At 43.5% G+C, this 23,585-nt stretch overlaps 1 protein-coding gene across 3 annotated transcripts; it reads right to left on the bottom strand.

Moving 5' to 3' along the window:
- Window positions 1–4,413: 4,413 nt before the first annotated feature.
- On the bottom strand, window positions 4,414–23,149 carry LOC107394423 (zinc fingers and homeoboxes protein 1). Of its 3 annotated transcripts, XM_070547637.1 has the most exons (8): window positions 22,918–23,149; window positions 21,580–22,056; window positions 19,842–20,456; window positions 18,811–18,937; window positions 14,118–15,338; window positions 13,911–14,042; window positions 12,573–13,000; window positions 4,414–4,539 (listed from the first exon to the last, which is right to left on the bottom strand). In XM_070547637.1, the coding sequence occupies exons 2-7, from the start codon at window positions 21,942–21,944 to the stop codon at window positions 12,581–12,583; spliced, it is 2,880 nt and encodes a 959-aa protein (XP_070403738.1). In that variant the 5' UTR covers window positions 21,945–22,056; window positions 22,918–23,149; the 3' UTR covers window positions 4,414–4,539; window positions 12,573–12,580. The 3 variants fall into 3 exon arrangements, with proteins under 3 accessions (XP_070403738.1, XP_054600975.2, XP_054600974.2); XM_054745000.2 differs by lacking the exon at window positions 4,414–4,539 and having other exon boundaries at window positions 12,355–13,000; XM_054744999.2 differs by lacking the exon at window positions 4,414–4,539 and having other exon boundaries at window positions 12,355–13,000; window positions 22,700–22,923.
- Window positions 23,150–23,585: the final 436 nt, after the last annotated feature.

The following is a 23,585-nucleotide window of genomic DNA, read 5'->3' as shown; positions in this document are numbered from 1 at the left end:
GTAAAGGTTGCCCTGTTGCTGCTACAGAGGCAGCCTCTGCTGTGTGTGTGGTGTGTGGTGTGTGTGTGTGTGTGTGTGTGTGTGTGTGTGTGTGTGTGTGTGTGTGTGTGTGTGTGTGTGTGTGTGTGTGTGTGTGTGTGTGTGTGTGTGTGTGTGTGTGTGTGTGTGTGTGTGTGGCACATGGAGGTTAAAAAGCCTTGGCTCTGGGCCCTTGTGGCAGCACTGCGCTGCTCACACCGACTTGGCAGACTCCGTGTCTCGGCCAAAAAGTCAAAACCTTTTCAAAGGGATCCGTGCCAAACTGGCTGAGAGTTTCCTTTGTTTAAATAATAAATAAAAACTAGACAATGGGCATCAATCAGTGCAGCTCTGGACCGGGGCGTTTAAAATCACCCGCACTCCTGAAGAACCCATCCTTGCCAGCTCATGTGAAAGTGATTTTTGTCCTCGTGTTTTAAATAAAACATGTGAAACAAAAGGTCTTCTGGGCCGAACCAGTAGAGCATTTGTATCTTCATCATGTGACATTGGCTCATTTTGCTCTTGGAAGTCTCAACATAGTCTCTCACCTAAAAATGACACAGCGTAAAGCTAATTCCTAATATTTAGGAATATATAAGAATAATATAGTTTATGAGATAAATACATTTGTTGGTTTTAAATGGATAGTTCACTCAGGTTACAAAATGTTCCATTTTTAAGCTTTCATTTGGATATTTTGATGTTTCGGTTATCTCCCAAGGACCTTTTGGACGTTTTGGACCAAAACATTAAGTAAATTAGGTTTTAATGATAGCCTACCTAGCTGATAGAACTCCTCCATTAACCAGCCAGTTGCACAACAAGCCTTTCCAATAACCTGTCCCTTGGGGACATTTTAACTTTGATCATCTCCTTATCTCCGTTGGGTCTGGGGCGGCGCACAGACACTGAAAACAAGAATAACCCTCCTGCAACTTAAAGGTACATGATGTAAGAATGACATCTTGTGGTCAAATTTGGGTACTGCAGTTTATCCATCAGAGCAAACGGGTCCGCTCTGAGAAACAGCAGCCAGCTATGGATCAGCACCAAAAGATTCTAGATGAAGAATGAAGACGAGTCAGACATACGGAGTTGATAAGTAGTAATATTGCTCCTTCAACGTCACTTTGGGCCTTGAGATAAAAATAGAAAGTTTAGCCCAAACTTCTGCTGCTGGAATGTTTTGAAGTTTGTTTTTGTGGCTGTGGAGCATCGATGCTGGTACCAATCTCAGTTTCGGCTCATCTTTGCTAGTTCTTTCATAGAAAGAAAAAAAAAAACATGAAACTTTGCATTTCATCATCTGTCCCCAAATTACTGCTACATGATAACCGAGCTCTAGATGATTTAAAAACTGCTCTAATCTAGTTCCCTTCTTCCACTAAACCATAGTTTAATGCTGTGAGGCAGGTGATGCTCCTCCAGCTTTACCCAGACCTGACCAATCGAACATTCATTGCTCCACACTCCAGCTTCAGTGAGCTTTGTACCACTTCATTCAATATCCAACATTGAACCTGGTGATGTGAAGCTTGCAGGCAGCTGCCCAACCACAAATCCTCTTGTTTTTCCAACATTATTGCTAGAATAGGTTCCACTCCAGAATTCTCCACACCACAAGCTCTGGCAGTCACTGGTTACGTAGTTCATCATGGCTGAATTTCTGACTGAAACACATTATTTAACATTTAAAGATGTTGCTTACATGGTTTCAGTGATTCTTGAGGCAGAAAGTTTACCAACTTCAGATTGAAGATCTCTGCTGGCCAGAAACTTCACTTGTTGTTCAGGTAGGTTCACTAGGTGGAGCTCTCTAACTGGTTTTCGGCTGTTAGCCTTTTACCCCTGGTAGCTAATATAAAGGGCAGTAGTTTGTTATTCTAGTGGCGGACCGTTTACTCTTTTTCTTCCTGGCATCATAACAGAGCGTGAAAGTAAAAGAGTAATGTCTGGAGGTGAAGCAAAGAGTGAAAACCAGAGTGAATCGACACAGCCTACACTCGTTTGAGGGAGCTAAAGGAAGCTACAAAATCACGGAGTGATGATGACCTGGCTTTGTTGCTACTGGACTTGTAATAATATTTATGTCCAACAATGTGGATCTTTATTTTGTGGCTTATTTAGTATCAGCTGGCTCGCGTTGGTGTTAGTTCATTGTTAGAGCTAGCTACAGCAGGCTGTAGGAGGATTGTTTACGACTGTTGTAATTCCGCTTTCAGCCCGTAGGGGGGAGAAGTGGAACGCTTATTTAGTGTTGCTTTAAAAACAGGTATGGCCACAATATGTTACAAAAATATTTTAAAATAAAATTTTAAAATAAACAAAAAGTTTTAAGAAGACAAAGAAAAAATTGGAAAAATGCCGTTATGACCACGTGTTGCAGAAGAGGATCTGAAAGAGTAGCAAGAGAGGAAAATAAAAACCAAACAGAAACTCGACTTGTTTATTTTTTTATTTTTTGATGCAGACAAAAAAAATTTCCATGAAAGTTTAGAAACAATAAATAAATTAACTACTGAACCGTGTCGGCTATTAAAGCAGTCGGAGAATGACAGAAAGGCTTGACTTTGCAAAATTACAGCGCTCAAATGAAATGAATAATTAAACAAATAAACCCCAAAGCCATGATTTGACGGTCTACCTGCTGATTGTTGTTTGATGCGTGCATAAATCCTACGTGGTTTCAGTAAAAACAGAAAGAGACAGCAGAGTAAAGCAGAGAAACTTTTTTTTTTACCCACACATATGAAAGGTTTAAAAAGTTAAAAACTCAGCCAAGTGCTTGTGGTTTCCTGTCCCTAAAGTGTCATCTGAAACTTGAGAACAACCTGAACGTTTTACAAGTTCACCCGTATTTGAGCAAATAAATGCAGTAATAACTACGTCTCCCGTTCTTCTTTAAAGTTATTCGCCTATTTTGGTGGCAGAGAAAAGCCGTCGCCTTCATAAAGACATCATTATTACCGAATACTCGTATTTTCATGCATACAGTATTGGAACTACTGAGTAAAAACGGTTGTGTAGATATGCAAAAGTCAGAATTTTACCGAGGTTGTAACTTAACTGACTGAGGTAGGGTTGCTCGTTTCCTGAAGTAGAGCAGACATGTCTTTGTGTTGTTTTGATTCAAATAAACATATTTACCGTAAATCCTCTAATACAGGCCCGGGCCTGTATTTGACTCAAGCTCATCAAGCTCCATGCCTTTATTGGAAGGAGGACCAGAATTAGAGGCAGGTCTCTATTTCTATTTGAGCAAAATGAACTAATGGTTCGCTGGAGTTTTTGACAATTAAATTTGCGCCCACATTTTCAAAGTTAAACACATTTCTTTTAACAACGGTAGTTTCTGCTTCAGCCCCCTCCCTCCCCCTGCGCAGCGGCCGCAAACTTGCTGATGCGCCTGCAGCCTCTCAGAGTTCCTGCTGCTCTAAACATTAAATTATTTCATTTTCTGTTCCTCACTTCTGATTACCTTCAATGGTGTCTGTTTGTTGCAAGTGTAACGGAGTTAAAGATACATCTGGAAAAAAAACATGCACTTACCTGTTCTTAATTATTATTTTAAGTGTGAATTTGATCATTTTTGTTGTTGCTGTATTTTATTTTGAAAACCCAGAAACCGGATCTCATTCTAACGTTTAGAAGCTGCTAAGGCTACCGCTCCTCACAGCGCGAGCTTGCACTGTGAGGGTAAGTTCGGTAATGAAAGACTCTGACATTTTTATGGTTTCTGGTGTGAATGTTGTTACATAAGTTGTACATGTCGATGTATATAGGTTTATATTGATGTTAGGATGTTTCTGTGTAACCGAAACAAAAGGGTGGTTGCTGTTAAACAGTGTTTCTGCCGTGTTTATGCTCTTAGGCAGTAAGCTTTTGTCAGCCCTATAACGGTTGCTGCACATAACAGAAAATGTGTTTGGATTTACTGTTTTTCTGTGGTTTTTGTAATATTGTTTTACATTGTAGGAGCTACAATTGCTGGTACCATCAGAAGACACCTGTTGAGTGTGTTTTATGTCTTCTGCAGGTACGTGAGCTTGTTAACAGTCATTTTGTCTGTAAAGCGCAAGCAAGTGAAAGGGTAGTGAGCTACCGTTAATTTGTCCACTAGAGGGAAATTATTAGCCAGTGATACTTCTGTTATCCTGTTATTTTGTTTTATACAGTTGGGAAATGTATTTTTATAAGTTATAAGATTTCTTTTTGTATGCAAGTACGGTGTGACAGACTGTGAAATGGGAGAAATTATGGTTTTCCATCTTTATTGAGAAGGAAATTGTAAGTCTTGTCAAACGACAGCGCGAGCTTGCACTGTGAGGGAGCTACAATTGCTGGTACCATCAGAAGACACCTGTTGAGTGTGTTTTATGTCTTCTGCAGAATAAACCGTGAACAGCCAACCTTTCTGAGCGTGTGATTCATGAAGAAAGGAAGCGTTACACTGGTGCCGTGACCATTCGGATCTTCAGATCAGCTTGATGCTCATCGCCGTGGCTGCTGTTCTGCTCCCTTGCTTTCCACAAGTTGAATGTGGGTTGTTGTAACCAAGTGAGTCGAGAGGAAGAAAGAAAAAAATATATATTTTAGGGATGTGATTGAAATAAGACAAAGGTGAAAGTGCCTGTGATTTGATACACAACGTGTGGTCATACGCTCAAATTGTTTGGACATTATTATTATTTTTGTCTTTCCCTCGTTTTGCTGCTATTATACTGTTATTATTACTATTATTCAAGTGTGGGACTTGAGGATGGATAAATTTGTCACTCCATTACTACCTAAGGGTAGAGGTGCCGGACTAGTTCATGCAGTTGACACCAGCAATGTCACACAGTTTTGTCCTGTAAGCAGTGACACTGGGCTAGGCCAAAGCCCGAGTTTTATTCCCATCGGTAGGGGTGTGGGTAATTTGCCTCAAGTTTCCACTCCGATTAGAGACAGTGATGCTGTACACAGCTTTACTAACATGGTTGAGCAAATAGGAGCCCAGATAGGTGAATCCATTGTTACTAAACTGTTGTCAGCTGGGGTGGTGAGTCCGACTGGCGACTCTAAGATTCAAACTGAGCAATGTAACAGAGCAGCTCGAGATGTACCACATGTAACTGTTCATGTTAAGCCCAATAAGGAGCTTCAAATTTTTAGGGGTGATGGCACAGACAGATGTTCGGTTCAGGACTGGATTGACATGGCAACGGCTTATCTATGGAAGCAAGAGGTCCCCATTCATGGTCAGGCTGATGAAATTATTAGCCACTTAATGGGGAAGGCCAGAGATGTGGTCAGAGTGGCTCTTCGAAGTGACCCGGACCTTGATGTCAAACAGAAACCTGATCTGATCTTTGGGGTCCTTCGTCATTATTTCAGTGACTCTTCGTCATGCCTCCCTCTTGTTGATTTTTATGCAACACTCCCTACCAGAGGTGAAAACCCGGTAGATTATTGGATAAGACTGAACAAGGCTGCTGAACTAGCCATAGAGGGGCTACGCAGACTGGGGCAGACAGCGGCTCCTTTATCCCGTGAAGTTGCATGTATGTTCGTGAAACATTGCCCTGACCCTGAGTTGTTCTATGTCTTCAAGTGCAAGCCTGTCCATGAGTGGACTGCTCGGGACGTACAACAAAGGATTGATGATTATCAAAGGGAGGTGAGGGCTAGTGGCAGAGCCAGCGGCACTGCACAGTTGAAGGGCTGCAATTCTACGATCACTGCCGTACACCCGGATGCCTTACCTGCAGCTGCTGTGCCGGAGGGATGCTCCCGAAGCTTCTCGCCCCCATCCTCGGGTTTTCAGGGGTTGGCGGACTCATTCCCCTCCACCGCAACACGAGAGCCTCTTATCGGTGGCCCGAGTTTCTCCCCTTCGACTGCAATGACCCAAAATCTTCACCAGCCAGAGGAAAGGCTCATGGGTCAGATGATGGATATGTTTCAGGCCATGATGGAGAGAATGCAGCGCCACAACACACAGACACCAAGGAGAGGGGCGTTTAATCAGTTCTCACGAAATAGACGGAGAAGGGAGGATGCTTGCAAAGTCTGCAATGATCCAAGACATACCACAGCATCACACTGTCTATCTGATAAACTGTGCTTTTTGTGCTTTGCTCCTGGACATGTTCGGTTATCCTGCCCGGCCAGTACGTCTACCCAGGTCGAACCGGAGGGAAACTAGCCGACCTGTATTCGGTGGGAGGCAGTGCAGGTCTTACAGGAAACTCCCAAACTGTTGATACCTGTAATGCGGAGTCAGTGTATGAAGAGGCAAGACAAAAATGTAAAGATTCTGAAGTTATTTTTCAAAACGTTCACAAAGTCGGTAATAGTGACAGTCTTTTCTACACTCCAGTCACTTTCGGTGGGTTTTTGAAAATGGGTGGTATGCTGGACAGTGGATCCATGGCATGCAGCATGAATGAAGCAGCCGAGGTGACGCTGCGTGAATCTGGACTGATATCTGATCAAGATGTTATCAAAGTGGATGTGACTCTTGTTGGGTGTGGAGGGCTACGTGTGAAGCCTAAGTATGCCCTCAATGTGGAGATGGAGGTGTATGGCTGCAAAATGATAGTTCCCATCCTGGTGGTTCAAGGGCAGCTTGATGACCTAATACTGGGGACAAACGTCATAAAGCACGTATTGCACCAGTCTAAACGTTGTGAGCCCTACTGGAACACGGTCTCCAGTAATTACTCTAAGACCAACCTTGAGACAGATAACTTTCTGTCGATGCTTTCTGGTTTGACCCCATGGAAAGATTCGGACGTCCCGGACAGAGTAGGCACGGTTAGGTGTAACTCAGCTGTGTCCCTTGAACCAGGTCGCGAATATCTGGTATGGGGTAAACTACCAAAGAACATCAATGTCTCCCCTGGCAGCACAGTGATGACAGAGCCCTCGTCATCCCGCTCTGCACCCAGAGGGATTTTGGTTGCTAGATTGGTTACTCCCTTGTGGGGTGACAGATGGGTCCCATTGAAACTGATCAATATGTCTGAACAGCCTGTACATCTGCGTCGTAACGCCAAAATAGCAGATGTGTACTCCTGCGTGGCGCTTGAGGACTTTGATACTTCAGCGCTTGAAGAGACAACTCTGGCCAGTAGCCATCAGTCAGCCATGTCGTCACAAGGCATGCCCACCTCCATAAAGGAGAAACTTGAACTTGTTGGGCTTGGGGATGTTGACATAGAGTCCTGTGAGACATCAAAACAGTGTAAAGAGAGGATGGCTGACCTGGTTTTGCAGTACGAGGATGTCTTTTCCCGCCATCATCTCGACTGTGGGGAAGCGAAAAACTTTGTGCACCGCATCCGCCTCTCGGATAACAGACCTTTCAGACTTCCCTACAGGCGTGTGCCCCCGAGTCAGTACCAGAAGCTGAGACAAGTGTTGACTGAGATGGAAGAGAGGGACATCATCAGGAAATCGACCAGTGAGTATGCATCACCATTGGTGCTCGTGTGGAAAAAGAATGGTGATCTACGCATTTGCAATGATTTCCGCTGGCTCAATAAGAGAACTCTGAAGGATGCCCACCCTCTTCCACATCAAGCAGATTGTCTGGCTGCTTTGGGGGTAAACAGCCTGTTCAGTACCATGGACTTGACGTCTGGCTACTACAACATGACGCTCCATGAAGATGACAGAAAATATTCTGCCTTCACCACACCCATGGGTCTATATGAGTATAATCGGCTGCCGCAGGGTCTGTGCAACAGCCCTGCGAGCTTCATGCGCATGATGACCAGTATCTTTGGTGACCAGAATTATTTGAGCCTGTTATGTTACCTGGATGATCTCCTGGTGTTTGCTCCAGACGAGAACACCGCTTTGCAGCGCCTGGAAATGGTGTTTGAGAGGTTACGTGGACATAACTTGAAGCTGGCTCCCAGAAAGTGCTTCTTCCTGAGGAAATCTGTGAAGTTCCTCGGTCACATCATCGATCACAATGGGGTCTCAACAGATCCCTCCAAAGTTGAAGTTATTGCAAGCATGAGGAGCGTGGACCTCATGGACACTGACGGGGTGACTCCTTCCCAACGGAAGGTCAGATCATTTTTGGGGATGATTAATTACTACCAACACTTTGTCCCCATGTACTCTGCTGTTGCCAGACCTCTGTTCGAGCTCCTGAGAGGTGCTGTGAAGAAGGGCAAAGGCACAACTAAGGTGAGGCGGCCATGCAGGAAGTTGAGTGCTTCGGATTGGACATCCAGGGAAGAGGAGGCTTTTGAGAAGCTCAAGAGCCTGATGTTAAATACAGTCGTTTTGGCTCACCCTGACTTCTCTCGCCCCTTTTTGCTGTCAACTGACGCATCACTGGATGGCATTGGAGCAGTGTTGGCCCAAATCCAGGATGGTGGAACTAAGCCCAGACCGATTGCTTTTGCCAGCAAATCACTGTCTCAGTCTCAAAGAAACTATCCAGCACACAGACTGGAGTTTCTAGCGTTAAAGTGGTCAGTTTGCGACAAGTTCAGTCATTGGCTCAAAGGTCACAAGTTCACCATCTGGACTGATAACAACCCCTTGACCCACATTTTGACCAAGCCAAAGCTGGACTGTTGTGAACAACGTTGGGTAGCTAAACTTGCAAGCTATGAATTTGACATTAAATATGTTCCAGGCCGTCAGAACGTAGTGGCAGATGCCCTGAGCCGTTTGCCTTTTGTGAAGGATAATATAAGTAACAGACTGCTGGCTGAGAGATATGCAGACTTCTTGGATGAGGCAAAAGATGTTTCGCATTCATCAATCCAGAGGGCGTTTCGGTTGTCCACTGACTGCAAGATGGATGGTGGGGATTCCATCTTCTCCCAAGGAGCGCAGAGTCTGGATCCCCTGGTTCTGTCTGGAGATGCTGTCACAGCTGTTTTGCAGTCACATGTCGAGTGGGATGTCGGCCCAAGAGGGAGAGCAATAGAGGCTATACATCACCTGCCACAGATGGTGTCCCCCGGTCTGGAGGCCTTACCTGCCTATTCAGAGAGAGAACTTGGGGACGCACAGCTGCAGGATGCAGTGCTTTCCCGCGTCGTCTTCTACGTTGAAAGGCACAGGAGACCCTCGAGGAGAGAGCGGGTAGGGGATCCAATCCTTGTTAAAAGATACCTGAGCCACTGGGAGAAGCTGGTCCTCAACAACGGTGTGTTGTACAGAGTCTCCAGAGACCAGATATCAGGTAACAGACGACTGCAGTTTGTGGTTCCTGACTCGTTGAAGGCTGAAGTCCTCCGAGGGATACATGATGATGCCGGTCACCAGGGCCAGTTCAGGAGTTTAGACCTGGCTAGAAAGAGATTTTTCTGGTTGAACCTCGGGCGTGACGTGAGAGACCATGTACGGGGATGCCAGCGCTGTGTAGTCAGTAAGACTATCGAACCAGAGGGGCGTGCTCCTTTGGTCAGCGTGTCCTCGTCTCGACCATTGGAGTTGGTCTGCATTGACTTTTGGTCGGCTGAGGCCTCACACAACAAGTCCGTCGACGTCTTGGTCATCACAGACCACTTCACTGGCTGGGCGCAGGCCTTCCCATGCAAGGACCAGTCGGCTAAACAGGTTGCAAGGCTTAGGGTTAGGGTTAGGGTTAACCCTAACCCTAACGGAGTTAAAGATACATCTGGAAAAAAAACATGCACTTACCTGTTCTTAATTATTATTTTAAGTGTGAATTTGATCATTTTTGTTGTTGCTGTATTTTATTTTGAAAACCCAGAAACCGGATCTCATTCTAACGTTTAGAAGCTGCTAAGGCTACCGCTCCTCACAGCGCGAGCTTGCACTGTGAGGGTAAGTTCGGTAATGAAAGACTCTGACATTTTTATGGTTTCTGGTGTGAATGTTGTTACATAAGTTGTACATGTCGATGTATATAGGTTTATATTGATGTTAGGATGTTTCTGTGTAACCGAAACAAAAGGGTGGTTGCTGTTAAACAGTGTTTCTGCCGTGTTTATGCTCTTAGGCAGTAAGCTTTTGTCAGCCCTATAACGGTTGCTGCACATAACAGAAAATGTGTTTGGATTTACTGTTTTTCTGTGGTTTTTGTAATATTGTTTTACATTGTAGGAGCTACAATTGCTGGTACCATCAGAAGACACCTGTTGAGTGTGTTTTATGTCTTCTGCAGGTACGTGAGCTTGTTAACAGTCATTTTGTCTGTAAAGCGCAAGCAAGTGAAAGGGTAGTGAGCTACCGTTAATTTGTCCACTAGAGGGAAATTATTAGCCAGTGATACTTCTGTTATCCTGTTATTTTGTTTTATACAGTTGGGAAATGTATTTTTATAAGTTATAAGATTTCTTTTTGTATGCAAGTACGGTGTGACAGACTGTGAAATGGGAGAAATTATGGTTTTCCATCTTTATTGAGAAGGAAATTGTAAGTCTTGTCAAACGACAGCGCGAGCTTGCACTGTGAGGGAGCTACAATTGCTGGTACCATCAGAAGACACCTGTTGAGTGTGTTTTATGTCTTCTGCAGAATAAACCGTGAACAGCCAACCTTTCTGAGCGTCTGTGATTCATGAAGAAAGGAAGCGTTACACAACCACCAGGTACAAAAACTAACTTGTTTTTATTTGACTATTTTTCTGTCCTGTCTGTTTATTATCTTCCTGCATCTCCTCTCAATCCTAAAGAGAAACTGCTACCTGGAATCATATATATTCACCTCATGAGTTACCTTTGAACTGCAGTTCTAAAAGATCTACCCACCGCAAAAACAGCGGAGTGCTCGCTGCTTGGCGGCAGCATCAGTGATCGGTGCGTCACCTGAGGACAAGGCGATGCGCCCCGCTCCACAGCAGCGAAACGCATCAGGCGCAAATAAAAGACAGAAAACATTAAAGGAAATGAGCCGACATGAACGATCGCGTGTCAGTACCGACGCTCTGGCACAGCGCGTTGCCCCCCCCCCCCCCCCCCCCCCCCCCGACGTGCAGGAGCTTGTCACCTGCTGACAGCAGGCTGCTGTCTTTTCCGTGGACTGCATCTTGCCGGTCATTATCACATGACAGCGACTAGTCGATGACAGGCATAAAAAGTCACTATAGTGAAGTCGACTAGTTCATACAACCCCTATTGCTGCTCCCCGGTGTTCTGCAGTGCACGTTCTCTTTGAACTTGATATCAAATTTTCGCCTCCACTTCATCTCCGCACCTGCCAAATCGCTGTCTATCACTGGCAAATCAAAAGTGAGACGGATGACACAACACAACCCCCCCCCCCCCCCCCCCCGTGGTACTTGCTTGTTACCACATTCCACCCGGCCACAATAAAATACCGGCCATTATTCACCTCCGCCGACTCCGACACCGGCCAAAATATCATACCCGGCCGTTAATTGAATACAGGCCAATATTAGAGGATTTACGGTAATTAGGATTATTTTATTACTGATTCAATTACCCGTTTAATAAAGTATAAACCCTACGAAGGAAGCGTTTTGAAACAGGAGAGACAATCTGTGTAGTAAATATGTATTTATTATATTATTTATTCTGTAATCATATAAGGAGTGTTTTAACACTGATTTGTATTATTTTAGTAAAGCACCATTTTTTCTAAAATTAAACTTTTCTGATATTTAAATTTGATAAAAAAAATTTATTGTTGAGACAAATCAAAGTAAAAGCCATCCTTAAATATAGATTTTATATAAAAGTGGGCATAAATAGGTGTGATATGATGCATTACTTTGCTCTTTGTGGATCACTGAGGGTAATAATGACTGAAAACTGTACTTTTTGGTTCCATTGTGTAGTTTTCTTTCCCTTTAACGATTTTTGCTCTGCAGATAACACATCACGCCTCGTTTTCATCCCGTAGTTCAAACTTGTGCTTCATCTGAGTGAAACAGAGTGGACCCAAACCCCTGATTATATTAACAGTAGTTGATTATTCTTTTTGATTTATTATAAATGTTTACGATAAAAATCACTCAAAAACTAAAATACAAATAAAGTTTAAAAAAAAAATAAAAAGACTGAAATCCATTTCTCTTGTTTAAAACAAACTGATATAAACAGAATGGCACTGATTTGTGTTGCTTATTCACAGAAACGGTGAGGCTTTAAAAACCGGACACGGTGGTTTTCTTAAACGTCGGGTTTGAGTTCTCGTAGTTCTTTCATGACTCAGCAAAAAGAGATGTCTCTATTTTTTGTCTTTTAGAAACATTTGGTTGATTTTTGTAAAAACAGGGCAGAATAAAAGCCAGAGTCCTCTGCACAGAAAATAAAAAGCCTTAAGGGGTGTGGGATCTTTGCCTCACCCTGTTCATTTACGTGGTCCCAAACCAAAACCAGGCGAGGCGTCTCTAAACGCCTCCAGCTCGGTGATCGTGGCCCAGAGTTCTCCTCCAAGGCACAAACTCGAGAGTTTAACGTCACAAGGTCCGTCGCTGGGTCCCGACCCGCCAGCTGAGATAGGATCATGAGTCGTCCGAGGGGGAGGGGTCGACTTTAAACCGTGGAGTTTAGAGATAAAACGAAGAGATTCTAATATTTGTCCTTTTACAGATGAAAGTTCCTCACCTGTCTGCTCATGTCTGCTCCTCAGCCTGAGGCTGTGATTGGCCGCCATCTTCAGATTCCTCCTGCATCGCATCATCCACCTCCTCGTCTGGCTCCTCCTCCTTTACCTCCCCGACGCAGTTGTCGTTTGGAGCCACCTCTCCTTGCTCTCTCACCTCCATTTCTCCTCCACTGTCTGGTAACTCAGCTGTCATCGTCGTCGCCTCCTCCTCCTCCTCCTCTTCGTCCTCCTCCTCGTTGTCCTCCTCGGCCTCCTCGTCGCTGAAGGGCTCCTTGCCCTCCTCCACCCGTCTGGCTGTCTCTGAGAACCAGTCTCTCACCTGCTCGTAGCTCATGTTGGACTTTGCTACCAGGTCGTCCAGGTCTCTCTCGCTCAGCTCTCTGTGTTTGAGGTAGTACTCCTTCAGAAACACCTTTCCAGACTTCACCTGCAGCAGGAGGAGGAGGGGGAGGATGAAGAACACAAGTCTAGAACTCCTCTAACCTCTGAAGCAGCTTCATTTATGATTTTCAGCTCATTTTGAAATGTTAAACTTGTAAATTGGGATTAAACTTCCTGAAAAGCCTCTGATGAGAAAGGATTGATAAGCTAATGACTAGTTTCAGCTCACCTAACACCAAAGTGGATTTCTGCCATCTTAAAACAGCTTGAATGAATTAAATGTTTATTTACATGGCTGTCAATTAGAAATTACATGATTATTTCCAGATATACAGACACATTTCTGACAGATTTGACCCCTGAATGAACTGCAGGTGCTACATTTAGCTGCTGCTGATGTTTATGTTTGTAAACAATCATGTAACATCAAACCAACAATGTAGTAATTAATGAAGGACCCCTTTATGAGCTCAGAGATGCTTTTGGAGGTATAAAACAACACCTACACACTTTGGTCTTAGCTGTATTAAACTAGCTGTTAGCTCATCAATCTTGTCAGGCGTAGCGTCTCCAAACGGAGGCTAAGCCGTTTATTATTTATATAATATGATAGGGGAACTACCCAGTTGTTTCTACAAACATGCAGAAAGAAGCAGCTGAAAATGAAAATCAAACCATTTAGAAACTCTTCTGCTAAACTTTCTTCCATTAAGTTAAACTTTCACTTCATCACAGATCAATATTCAATAAGAAACTTTTAGTAGAACTCATTTATTCGTGCAGATTAAGGAAAAACTAAAAACGTTTAGTAATTTCCCCCGAGTTCTGAGCTAAACTCACCAGAACTGAATCATCAAACAACCCAGCTGTCTCTGATTTGATCAAATCGGTCTGTAGGACTTAGGAACACGACAGGTGCTTCATGATGAAGCCTCAACCGGGGTTAACGAACACACCTTAATGACGCTGCCTCCCCCACGTGGGGAGCGTTTGCTGCTAGACGGACGGCGTGACCGCCTGGACCAACCATGGCAACGTTTCCTGGGCTTCTTCTGAGTCTTCGCTCCACCGTTCAGCGCTTCATCCACCTTAAAGACACCACTTGTTCGTCAGTCAAAGCGCTCTAAAGAAGAACAAACCGATCTGAACAAAAGCATAGGCACCTTTCCGCTCTGGTAGAGGTAGTACCACTTCAGGTTGCTGTTTTTGCAGGCGTAGCGCGTGTCTCCGAACCAGTTGACGACGTACGTCCTCGGCAGGCCGCTCTCCTCAGCCATCTGATCGTACTCCTCCGGGGTCGGCCACTGCGAACGGATGAAGGCCTTCTTAAGAATGTGGAGCTGTTCTGGAGTCTTCTTCAGGATCTTCCTGGTGACGGGCGGAGTGCTCTGGCGCTCCTGAGCGAAGGATAAAGGTGAGGTCACCTTGTCCAGACCCCCCTCCCCATCGCTGTCTTGAGACTGTGCTGCTGAAGGTGCTTTCCGTCTTTCCGTGAACCAAGCGTCCACCTCTCGTCTCGTCAGCTTGGTCTCGGCACGCAGCCGGCTCAGCTCCTCGTCCGAAGGCCTGTCTGACTTCTGGAAGCTTTCCTCCAGGATGTGCAGCTGCTCTGGCGTCTTTTCCTTGAACTTCTGCGGAGTAAAGTCGGGGAAGGCGTGGCGAAATTTGACCCGTGGGTCGCTCGGTGAGCCCAGTGAGCTCGGAGCGTTGGCAGAAATCGGGGAGGCGTCGCTGGCGTCGTCGCTGGAGTCTATAACGATGGTGGTGGTGTTGGCGGTGGGAGTTTCGCTCGTGATGTTTTCACTCAGGCTGCTGCTCCGTCCTCCTCGTCCTCCCGACACAGCCGCTCTGCTGGAGGAAGTTTCACTCAGAAGCAGGCTGTGGTGGTCCTTGGAGTTCCTCTGGTTGTAGCGTGTGTCGCTGAACCACTTCTTTATTGCTCGTTTGGAGAGTTTGGTGACTTGCATGAGGCGGGAGATCTCCTCCTCCGTAGCAAACTGCCTCCTGCTGTAGCTCGCCTTCAGCTCCGCCAGCTGCTCTTTGGACTTCTTCGGTTTTGCCGCTGCTGAATCCAAACTGAGAGATGAGCTGGCTGAAGAACCTGAGATTTCGGTGTTTGGTTCGGGAGCTGAAGGTTCCGCAGCTTTGGGCTGGTTCCCAGGTACCCCCGCCACCGCCAAAGTGATGGGAGACGCCACTGGTACGGCGCTGCTGTTTCCTGCCACCTGAGTGAGGACGAGACCCGGCTGTCCGACGATCTGGCACGTCTGAAAGATGGACTGTAGCCTGTTTGTGGTGGCGCCGATATTGGCCGGGATGACGGTGATGGTCTGTGGGACGGTCTGGACCGTGCCATTAAATTTCTTCCTCCTCGCCTCCTCCACCTGCAGAGAGGAGCAGCAAAGATATTTCTTTCTTTAGAAACATAAATGCAAAGCAAAACATTTTTCCTAAAGGTGCATGAAGTAAGAATGCCATCCTGTGGTCAGATGTGGGTACTGCAGCCTATGTATCAAAACAAACAAGAAGATTGTAGACGATAAGCAAAGAAGAGTCAGACTGAACATTGATAGGTAGATAAACACATTTCACCATCACGTTTAGTTGTTGGTAATTTAAAAAGTAACTTGAGACATTTTAGAGCCAACTATTTGTTTCTAATTCACCGTTAGCATTGTTAGCTCAACGTTAGCCTCTAGCCTTCTTTACACAATAGAGTAAAACAAATTATATTTGACTTTCTTTTGCTTCTGGGTTGCTTCTTCACTCGTGTCTATTCTTTCACAACGCTGCCGCCCTTTGCCTTTGCATATACGTAAGCCAGGTGTTGCAGCGCTCCGCCAATGGCATGGCGACCGTAGAGCAAGGCAGATCAAGGAAGCACAATTTCACAGAAGCAGAAGTTGAGGTACCTGTGGGTGAGGTGGAGAAATGAAAGGAAGTGCTTTTGCAAAACAAGTAAGAGAAAATCCACGGAGTGGCGCAGCGTTGCTGAAGCCGTCAATGTTGTGAATTCTTCAGAGAGATCTGTGGCGGATATAAAAAAAAATGGTCCGATTGGGATTCGATCCTCAAGACTCCCAGGTGAAAGTCACAGGCGGTAACCAGTCAGCCAAACGGAGATCTCCCCTGTCCAAGTAGCCAGGGCGCACGACCAATCAGGTCACAGTGACAGGACACACACTGTCACAGACGCATTACATTCTGTCCCCCTGCTGATATTCTGCATTCCGTATTCTGCGCTGGAATGCGCTTCAGGCTGTGTGTGTGTGTGTGTGTGTGTGTGTGTGTGCGTGCGTGCGTGCGTGCGTGCGTGTGTGTGTGTGTGTGTACGCGCGTGGGGGGTCTTATTCTGTGTGAAACCGAAGCAGTACAAGTGATAATGCTGCAGGATTTCATAATTGTACCTTCTCAGCAGCAGCACTGCAGGTGCTCTCCATGTCCAACGTGTGCGTAAGCCAGGTCCTTAGTCAACTTAAAGTTGAGCACATTTTTCCCGCTAAGTTTTCTTTCATAAATCCCAAAGTTTGCGTGGAAAGTCGCTTACGCAGTTTTCCGACCCCGTTTTGTGCGTAAGCAAGCTTGATAAATGAGGCCCCTGATTTATGGAGGTTCTTTCCTTCTGTGGGAAGTTTGCTGAACTTAAAGCACTTTTCCCTCAGTTTTCTCCGTGTCTGGCTCGATGACGTCACTTTCGTGAAGTGCATTTGTAATCCTGGACTTATTTCCACACAAAACTTAAAGTAGCGTTTATCCCGTTCTAAAATAAGCGCATTCTTGGTATCAAAACGTGTCTTTAAAATTCACGGGCATCGTATGTGAAATCCATGGCACAAAACAAGCGGAATTAGAAAATAACACATTAGCCCCATTGACTTGCATTAATTTTTTCCTTCTTCCGGGGACCCATGGTCCGGAAGTAGATGGGCGTGACGTAGGCTCCCTATATGATTGGTTCTGGAACTAGAAAGTATGGGGGCGGGACTGATTGTAAACCGTCTACATCCCTTTTTAGTTTTTTTTGAAGAGAAAAAAAAAACCTGACAACCCCCCAGCCGGCTGAGAATTCAATCAGTTTCCATCTAACCTTCCTTCCAACATGACTGTGATTATCCAACTGTAGAATTCTTACTTATTGCACCTTTAAGGCGATCTGGCAACAGTTTGGGATTTAAAACATCAGCAAATAAAAAAACAACAGCAAATTCCCGTCAGTGAGCAGAACATGAAAACACTTGCTGTGAAACGCCTAAAAAGTTTTTTAATGGCAATCATCAAGTTTACATTTAAATGGTAGGGATGCACCGATACCGATACTGGTATCTGTATCAGTGCAAATACCGATACTGGTATCTGTATCAGTGCAAATACCGATACGGGTATCGGTATAAGTTAAGCGATACCAGGAACCGATACCAATGCGGTTGCTTGAAAATGGCTTCACTGTAACTTGTCATTTCTGTTCACCTAATATTTTAGTTTTGTGGTGATTTCTATTCATATATTTTACTTTTTATCTACCTCACAGTCTTTTCCTGTTGAAAGCAGAGAAGAAAATAAAATCTGTATTCCAAATCATTGCATTTTTTTGTGTGGTGGAGGTTTAGGTATCGGTAATCGGTATCGGCAAATATTCAGTTGCAAGTATCGGTATGGTATCGGTTTGGAAAAAAGTGGTATCGGTGCATCCCTATTAAATGGGTAAACATGTTGATTGTTTTGCACAATTCATGATTGTGAAATTATTAACAGATCATTTTTCAAACATCCAAAGAGCCAAATATGAACACATGACACAAACCTCTAACAACTAATGTTTACCACAGAGGAGGACCACTGTAGGAACTCCCAGAGGTTTTTCACAAAGACTTTCTGATCAGCTGACCGAGCTTTTATAGATGACCCTGTTTGTGTGAACTTTGACTTTTAAGCTAAGTGTTACTGAAGAGATACGACAGAGTCTACTGGTCTGTTTCCAATAAAGCCAATAACACAGGACTAGAACAAGCTGGAGGTGGAACACGTTTAAACATGTCTGCTGCCGTCTTTAGAAGCACGAGGTCTAATTCAATCTTTTTATGAATTTTATTCACCGTATTTTTGCTTTTAATCTAAATCAAGATCAATGGAAGCAGAAACCCTCAAGAAGAAACGTGAGCTCCATTTATGACATTTTATTAAAAGCCGTGCGTCTACGAGGAGTTACTGACCCGCCTTTACAGAAAAATAGACAAATTCTTATTTTCATTCAAATATTGCAGGTTTTATGGATTATTGAGCAGGTCACAAAAATGTGTTTTAAAATCCAAGCTGCACTGATAAACGATGTGTCACTTCTACATCAACAAAAAGCAATGTTTTAACTAGCTTGGGTCTGTTTTGTGGCGTTTCCAAGGTAACAACGCATTTATAATGAAACGTACCTGCCTTACTAATAATGACACTGAATCAATGAATGAAAAGTTAATATTTCTGCCTAAAATAATAACTTTTTCTAGGCTGATGAGGTTTCAGGTACTTAGGCAGCAAATACAAGAGTTGAGATGCTGCTGTCTGATCCCACCTTTGGGTCAGACGGTTTCTGCCGGTGAAACCAGCCGGTAAAGTTCTAGGTAAAGCGCAATTCAAACACAAGTTCAACTCAGAGTGTTGAACAGATTCAAAACAAAGCATAAAAACACTAAAATCAAAAGATTCACTCCCGCAGCTTTTCAGAATAAAGTTTCTGACTCGACTTTTACACATTTTCACAGGTTCGCACCGAGAAAACTGTGATTTTTCTTTTCCTTTGCAAGGAGTGAAAGATCTTACAGCAGTGCAAAAATAAATGATGAAACCGAAAGTAAAACCACCGACCTCCTCTGGCGTCCAGCTGACTCCGTGTTTGAGCCTCTGAGCAGAAAACCAGACCTTGATCTGCTCCTCGCTGAACTTGGTCTGCGACGACAAGCCGATGATCTCCGACACGGACGGATATGGAAACCTGCAACCAAATCAAGGGTCAGATTCTTCTTCTCAGGATTCTGCTGATTACATTTTAGGGAAAACAACCAAAGTGGTCCATTAAAGATATAAATGTTTGCTTTAAAAAAAAAAAAAAAAAAAAAGACTATAATCAATAAAAAAAACTAACATAACAAAATTATAACCTCAAATTAAAAACCAGATTTTATTTACAACATTTCTACAGGAAAGATTTATGAATCTCAGCAACCGGGCCATTTTTGACAGCTCTGTAAGCAAGAAGTGTTGACTACAGTTTTTAATAGGTAACTATTAAAGAAATAACCCATTCCTTTAAAAATGCCGGTCAAAATGTGTAAGACCGTGCAATGGCGGAGAGGGACGAAAAGCACCAACTTCCATGGCGTGTACATTACATAAATTCTACAGTATTTAGTGAGCTAAAAACTCCAAAAGATGCATAAAATCTAAAAATAAAATGGAAGAAAGTCCAAAATCAGTCCCAAAATGAGCAGTAACCCTAAAAGATCAGGATTAGAGTTTGAAGGTTTTTGCTCTTAAAGTAGTTTCAGTGATTCTTGTGGTAAAAACTTCACACTGGACTCTGTCGCCCTCTGTTGACCAGAAACAGCAGAGGGCCAACACTCATTTGAGGGAGCTAAAGGAGGGTAAGAAATTAGACTGATGGTGACCTGGCTTTGTTGCTACTGGACATGTAAATAATACTATGCTTGTCCAACAGAGTGGATCTTTTTACTTTGTCGCTTATTTAGCATCCGTTGGCTCATGTTAGTGTTAGCACTAGCTACATCAGGCTGTGGCAGGGTTGATTATGACAGTTGTGATTAAGCTTTCTACCAGGAGGACAGAGAAGCAGGAAACAGATTTATTGTGGCTTTAAGAAACTTTCAGGTTGCAGAGACCTGTTGTAGGCGCTGACGAGCAGGACGTTGTTGTCCATGGCGGTGTTGTAGGTGGGGATGCTGCTGATGGGGATCAGGAGCTGGGTCTGAGTGTTCTGCTGGGTCTGGAGGGCTGACAGGACTTGGGCCAGTGTCCCTGGGGGCAGAACGGACCCACCACCACTTGAGCTGCCTTTAATCTGTAGCATGTTAGGACTGTTCACCACAATGTTTTGAGGAACGGTCTGGACCTGCACGGGTGTGGAGATGGGTATGAGGCGAGTGGTGGAGGGGGTCGTGGGCGCAGGTGACAGCCTTGGAGGCTCTTGGTTATCGTCATCCTCGTCGTCACTTTCCACCTTAATCACGTTGTTGACGGTCATTTTATGTGCTGTGGTGAATTTCTTGGGCTCCGGTCTGCTCTTGATCCTCATGATGGGGGTCTTGCTGAGGGGGATGGCTTTGCGAGACGTCTCCTCCACCTCCTCCTCCTCCTCCTTGATGAAGCTGCCGTCGAAGGTGAGGTCGTTGACCGTCTGCTGGAAGATGGTCTCGTTGTTCCGCTTTACCATCGTCCGTGTGAAGTTGTCCTCACCCGGGTGCAGCCGAGCATTGTGGGCCTGAAGCGTGTCATAACTGAAATGAGGAATTATGGGTTAACAACAAAATAACAGATGGTAAACACTTGATCCAATAAAATTGCTTTAAACTTGTCAAAATAAGGCAAAGATGTTATTGAGATTATATTGTTTCTTTATTAATCAATAAAAAAGTAAGTTTAGAAAAATTGCAAAAATTTTTTAAAGAAAGAGAAACAAACTTCACTCAAAAACCTTAATAAATGTATTAAAGGCTCAACTAAACACCTAATTTTTTTTGTTTGTGTCAAAATGCATAATAAACAGGGATCACAAAACTAGCTTTCATCTAAAAAAACAAACTAAATAACTAACAAACAAACAAAAAGCACCAATTCAAAAAGTAAGGGGCAACAAATGACACTTTGCAAACAAAATTTCCAGTTTTCTAAATAAAATACCAGAACTTCTGTTTTTAATACTTTTTCTCCAGACAGCCCAATTTTTTTTTATTCAAATTAAAAATATGATTTTAGTTTTAATTCGGCATTTAATAGAAAAAAGTTTGAGATATTTTTTTGTTTAGCAAATTTTAAAAATGTGGTTTTAATAAATTTTTTTTGAAGTTATTTTTTATTGATGAACAAAGGAACAACATGACCTCTATAAGACACTGTAAGCCTAAAATATTTGAGGTGATTTTTTTAAATACTCTGTGGGATATAATATTAATTTTAAATTTAAAACAGCTGCATTTTACTGCAAAAATTGGCTAAAATTAGGGATGGACAATATATCGGCATCAATATCGGTATCGGCTGATGTTAGTCATTTTTTTGAACATATCGGTATCGGTTCGATAAACAAGACCGGGCCGATATTAACAACCGATATTTTTTCCATCTCGTCTCCATTTGTTTATGTTTCCGAGGGTGATGTGTAATTGTTTAGTCATGTGACGGTGACTGTAATCATCTCAGACGCGTAAATGTGTGTGGTGTGTGTACATAATAAAGTAAATTCAGCTTTACTCATTTTCATTCTATACCAAATCTGCTAATTTTACAAGAATTTATGTCAGTATATCGGTTATCGGCCATAACAGTGATCTTAATATCGGATATCGATATCTGCCCACAACTATCATAGCGGTGCATCACTCGTTAAAATGGTCACTTTACCTTTTAGTGTGGTAGTCACACTCCATGCAGACATAAGAGGCATTAATGACGACCTCAGGGTGCTCCGTGTCCACATGCATGGTGAACAGGTTCAGCTCTGAAGTCTGAAAGCTACAGTATTTGCACTCATAGCCCCCCTTTTCCGTGTTTATGTCCATGTAGGGGTCTGGCACCCCATACTGCTCAATGTCAGAATCCTCAGATTGTTCCTCAAACAATGCAAGAGCCTCAGAAGAAACTGTTGCCAAACCGTTGCTGTCCTCTGGATCTGTCGTGTCCATGCCGTCCTCCATCTCCTGATCAGAGTCTATGGAATCTTGAGGAGGGACCATGCAGGGAATGGTGGACTTCCTCCTGCTCGCCATCCTGGATTTACTGAGCGTCGTCGAGTGCAGAGGTTAGTTTGAGCTGCCTTGTTGGAAATCCATTAAAGAAAGGTGGTGTCATTTAAAACCTTTCATCTGTGATGTTTAAATCCTGGAAGAGAAGAAAGCAAGAAATATTTAGCATTGCACTTTTTGATTCATAAACAAATCCCATGAACACTATTTTATATTGCAGATGCTTAGGGATCGGATGTTGGAGCAAAAATACAAACATCTGGCTTCTTTTGATGTTTCTAAACATTTTGATGAGTTACTACGGTGCCTAAAGTTACTATTTACATTTAATCTTTAATGAGTTTTCTGTTACGCATACAAGCAGAATAGACGAATGATTCACAAGTCAGCAATAAGATTTAAAATCTGAAAACAAAAACAATGTAGTGGACAGAAATGGTCAGAAATCAATCATTGATTAAATCAGGAACAACAATATGACAAATCCATTCATTTGTGTTTCTTATTCTGCAAAGAAAAGTGGAAACCCCCAAACATCTGTTCCGGCAGAACTGGAAGCTTTCAGCAAAACGGATAATTTAGCATTTCTAAACATCTGTCACGTTTTAAACTAACACAAAACCCCAAACACAACTTTTTCTCGAGTTAGATTAGATTTATCGGATGCAGAAGGGTCAATGGTCACATTCTGGGAAGCATGAGGGGCAAACTGTCTCATGTGACATAATAGAATCCAGCATTTTTGTAGATAAATACAACATACTAGTAAATACACATACTAGTAAAGTCGTTGGTCCAAGCCCAGCAGAGCATGCACGAGATGAAGATCACGCAGAAAAAGACATCCCAGTCTGGCACAATGAGCTCTGAAGTCTCTGGTCTTCCTGATAAAATACTTCATCCTCACAGCTAACGTTAGCTACCTCAACAAAGAGCCAGGTCCAGAACAGTGTCCTGGGAAAGAGTACAAACACAGCTGACAGCTGCGTTTGTTTACCTGCTGAATCGTTCCGCGTTTATCTGCATGTTGAAACAGTTAGCAGGCTGCTGGCTGTAGCTGTCTAGCATCTCTGAGTCGGTCTGTTGATCCGCAGTCTTCCGCATTTTACCCAATTTCACCGAGTATCCCATCTGCCTCAGCCAGACAGTTAGCTACGCTAACAGCCGAGGTCGCGCTGACTACCGAGCGTCCGCCGCGCGCTTCGTTAGCCTTGTTCCGGCCCGCATTGTTTAGTCTGTTGCTGTCTGTCTGAAAAGGCCAATTTCATATAAAAGGCAACGATAGTTCACCGAATTCAACCATTTTTTGGTAGCTGTACAGAAAGTTAGCAATGGTGGAGAAACGCATCCGGTTTGAGTGTTTCAAAATAAAGGTTTTTTGCAGAAAAAATTGCCTTTAAATTTAGAAAATACTTTTTTTTTAATTATGGCAACCGCTAGATATTTCAATTCATGTTTTTGTACGGATGAAGACAACCAACCACTACTGAACTACCTTGTTCATTTATCTTGGTACATTAGCCAATCATACGAGAGAAAGGCGGTCACGTGAGATGCTTGGAACAATAATTAAACGGAATAAGTTATCTTTTCTACACATATTTTAGGAGAAATTAAACCCATTATGCAGGAAAAAATAATTATTTCGTTTCAGGTCAAGTTGAT

The sequence above is a fragment of the Nothobranchius furzeri genome, chromosome 19 (assembly GCF_043380555.1).
Source record: "Nothobranchius furzeri strain GRZ-AD chromosome 19, NfurGRZ-RIMD1, whole genome shotgun sequence".
NCBI lineage: Eukaryota > Metazoa > Chordata > Actinopteri > Cyprinodontiformes > Nothobranchiidae > Nothobranchius > Nothobranchius furzeri.
This window is presented reverse-complemented; position numbering and strand designations above follow the sequence as displayed.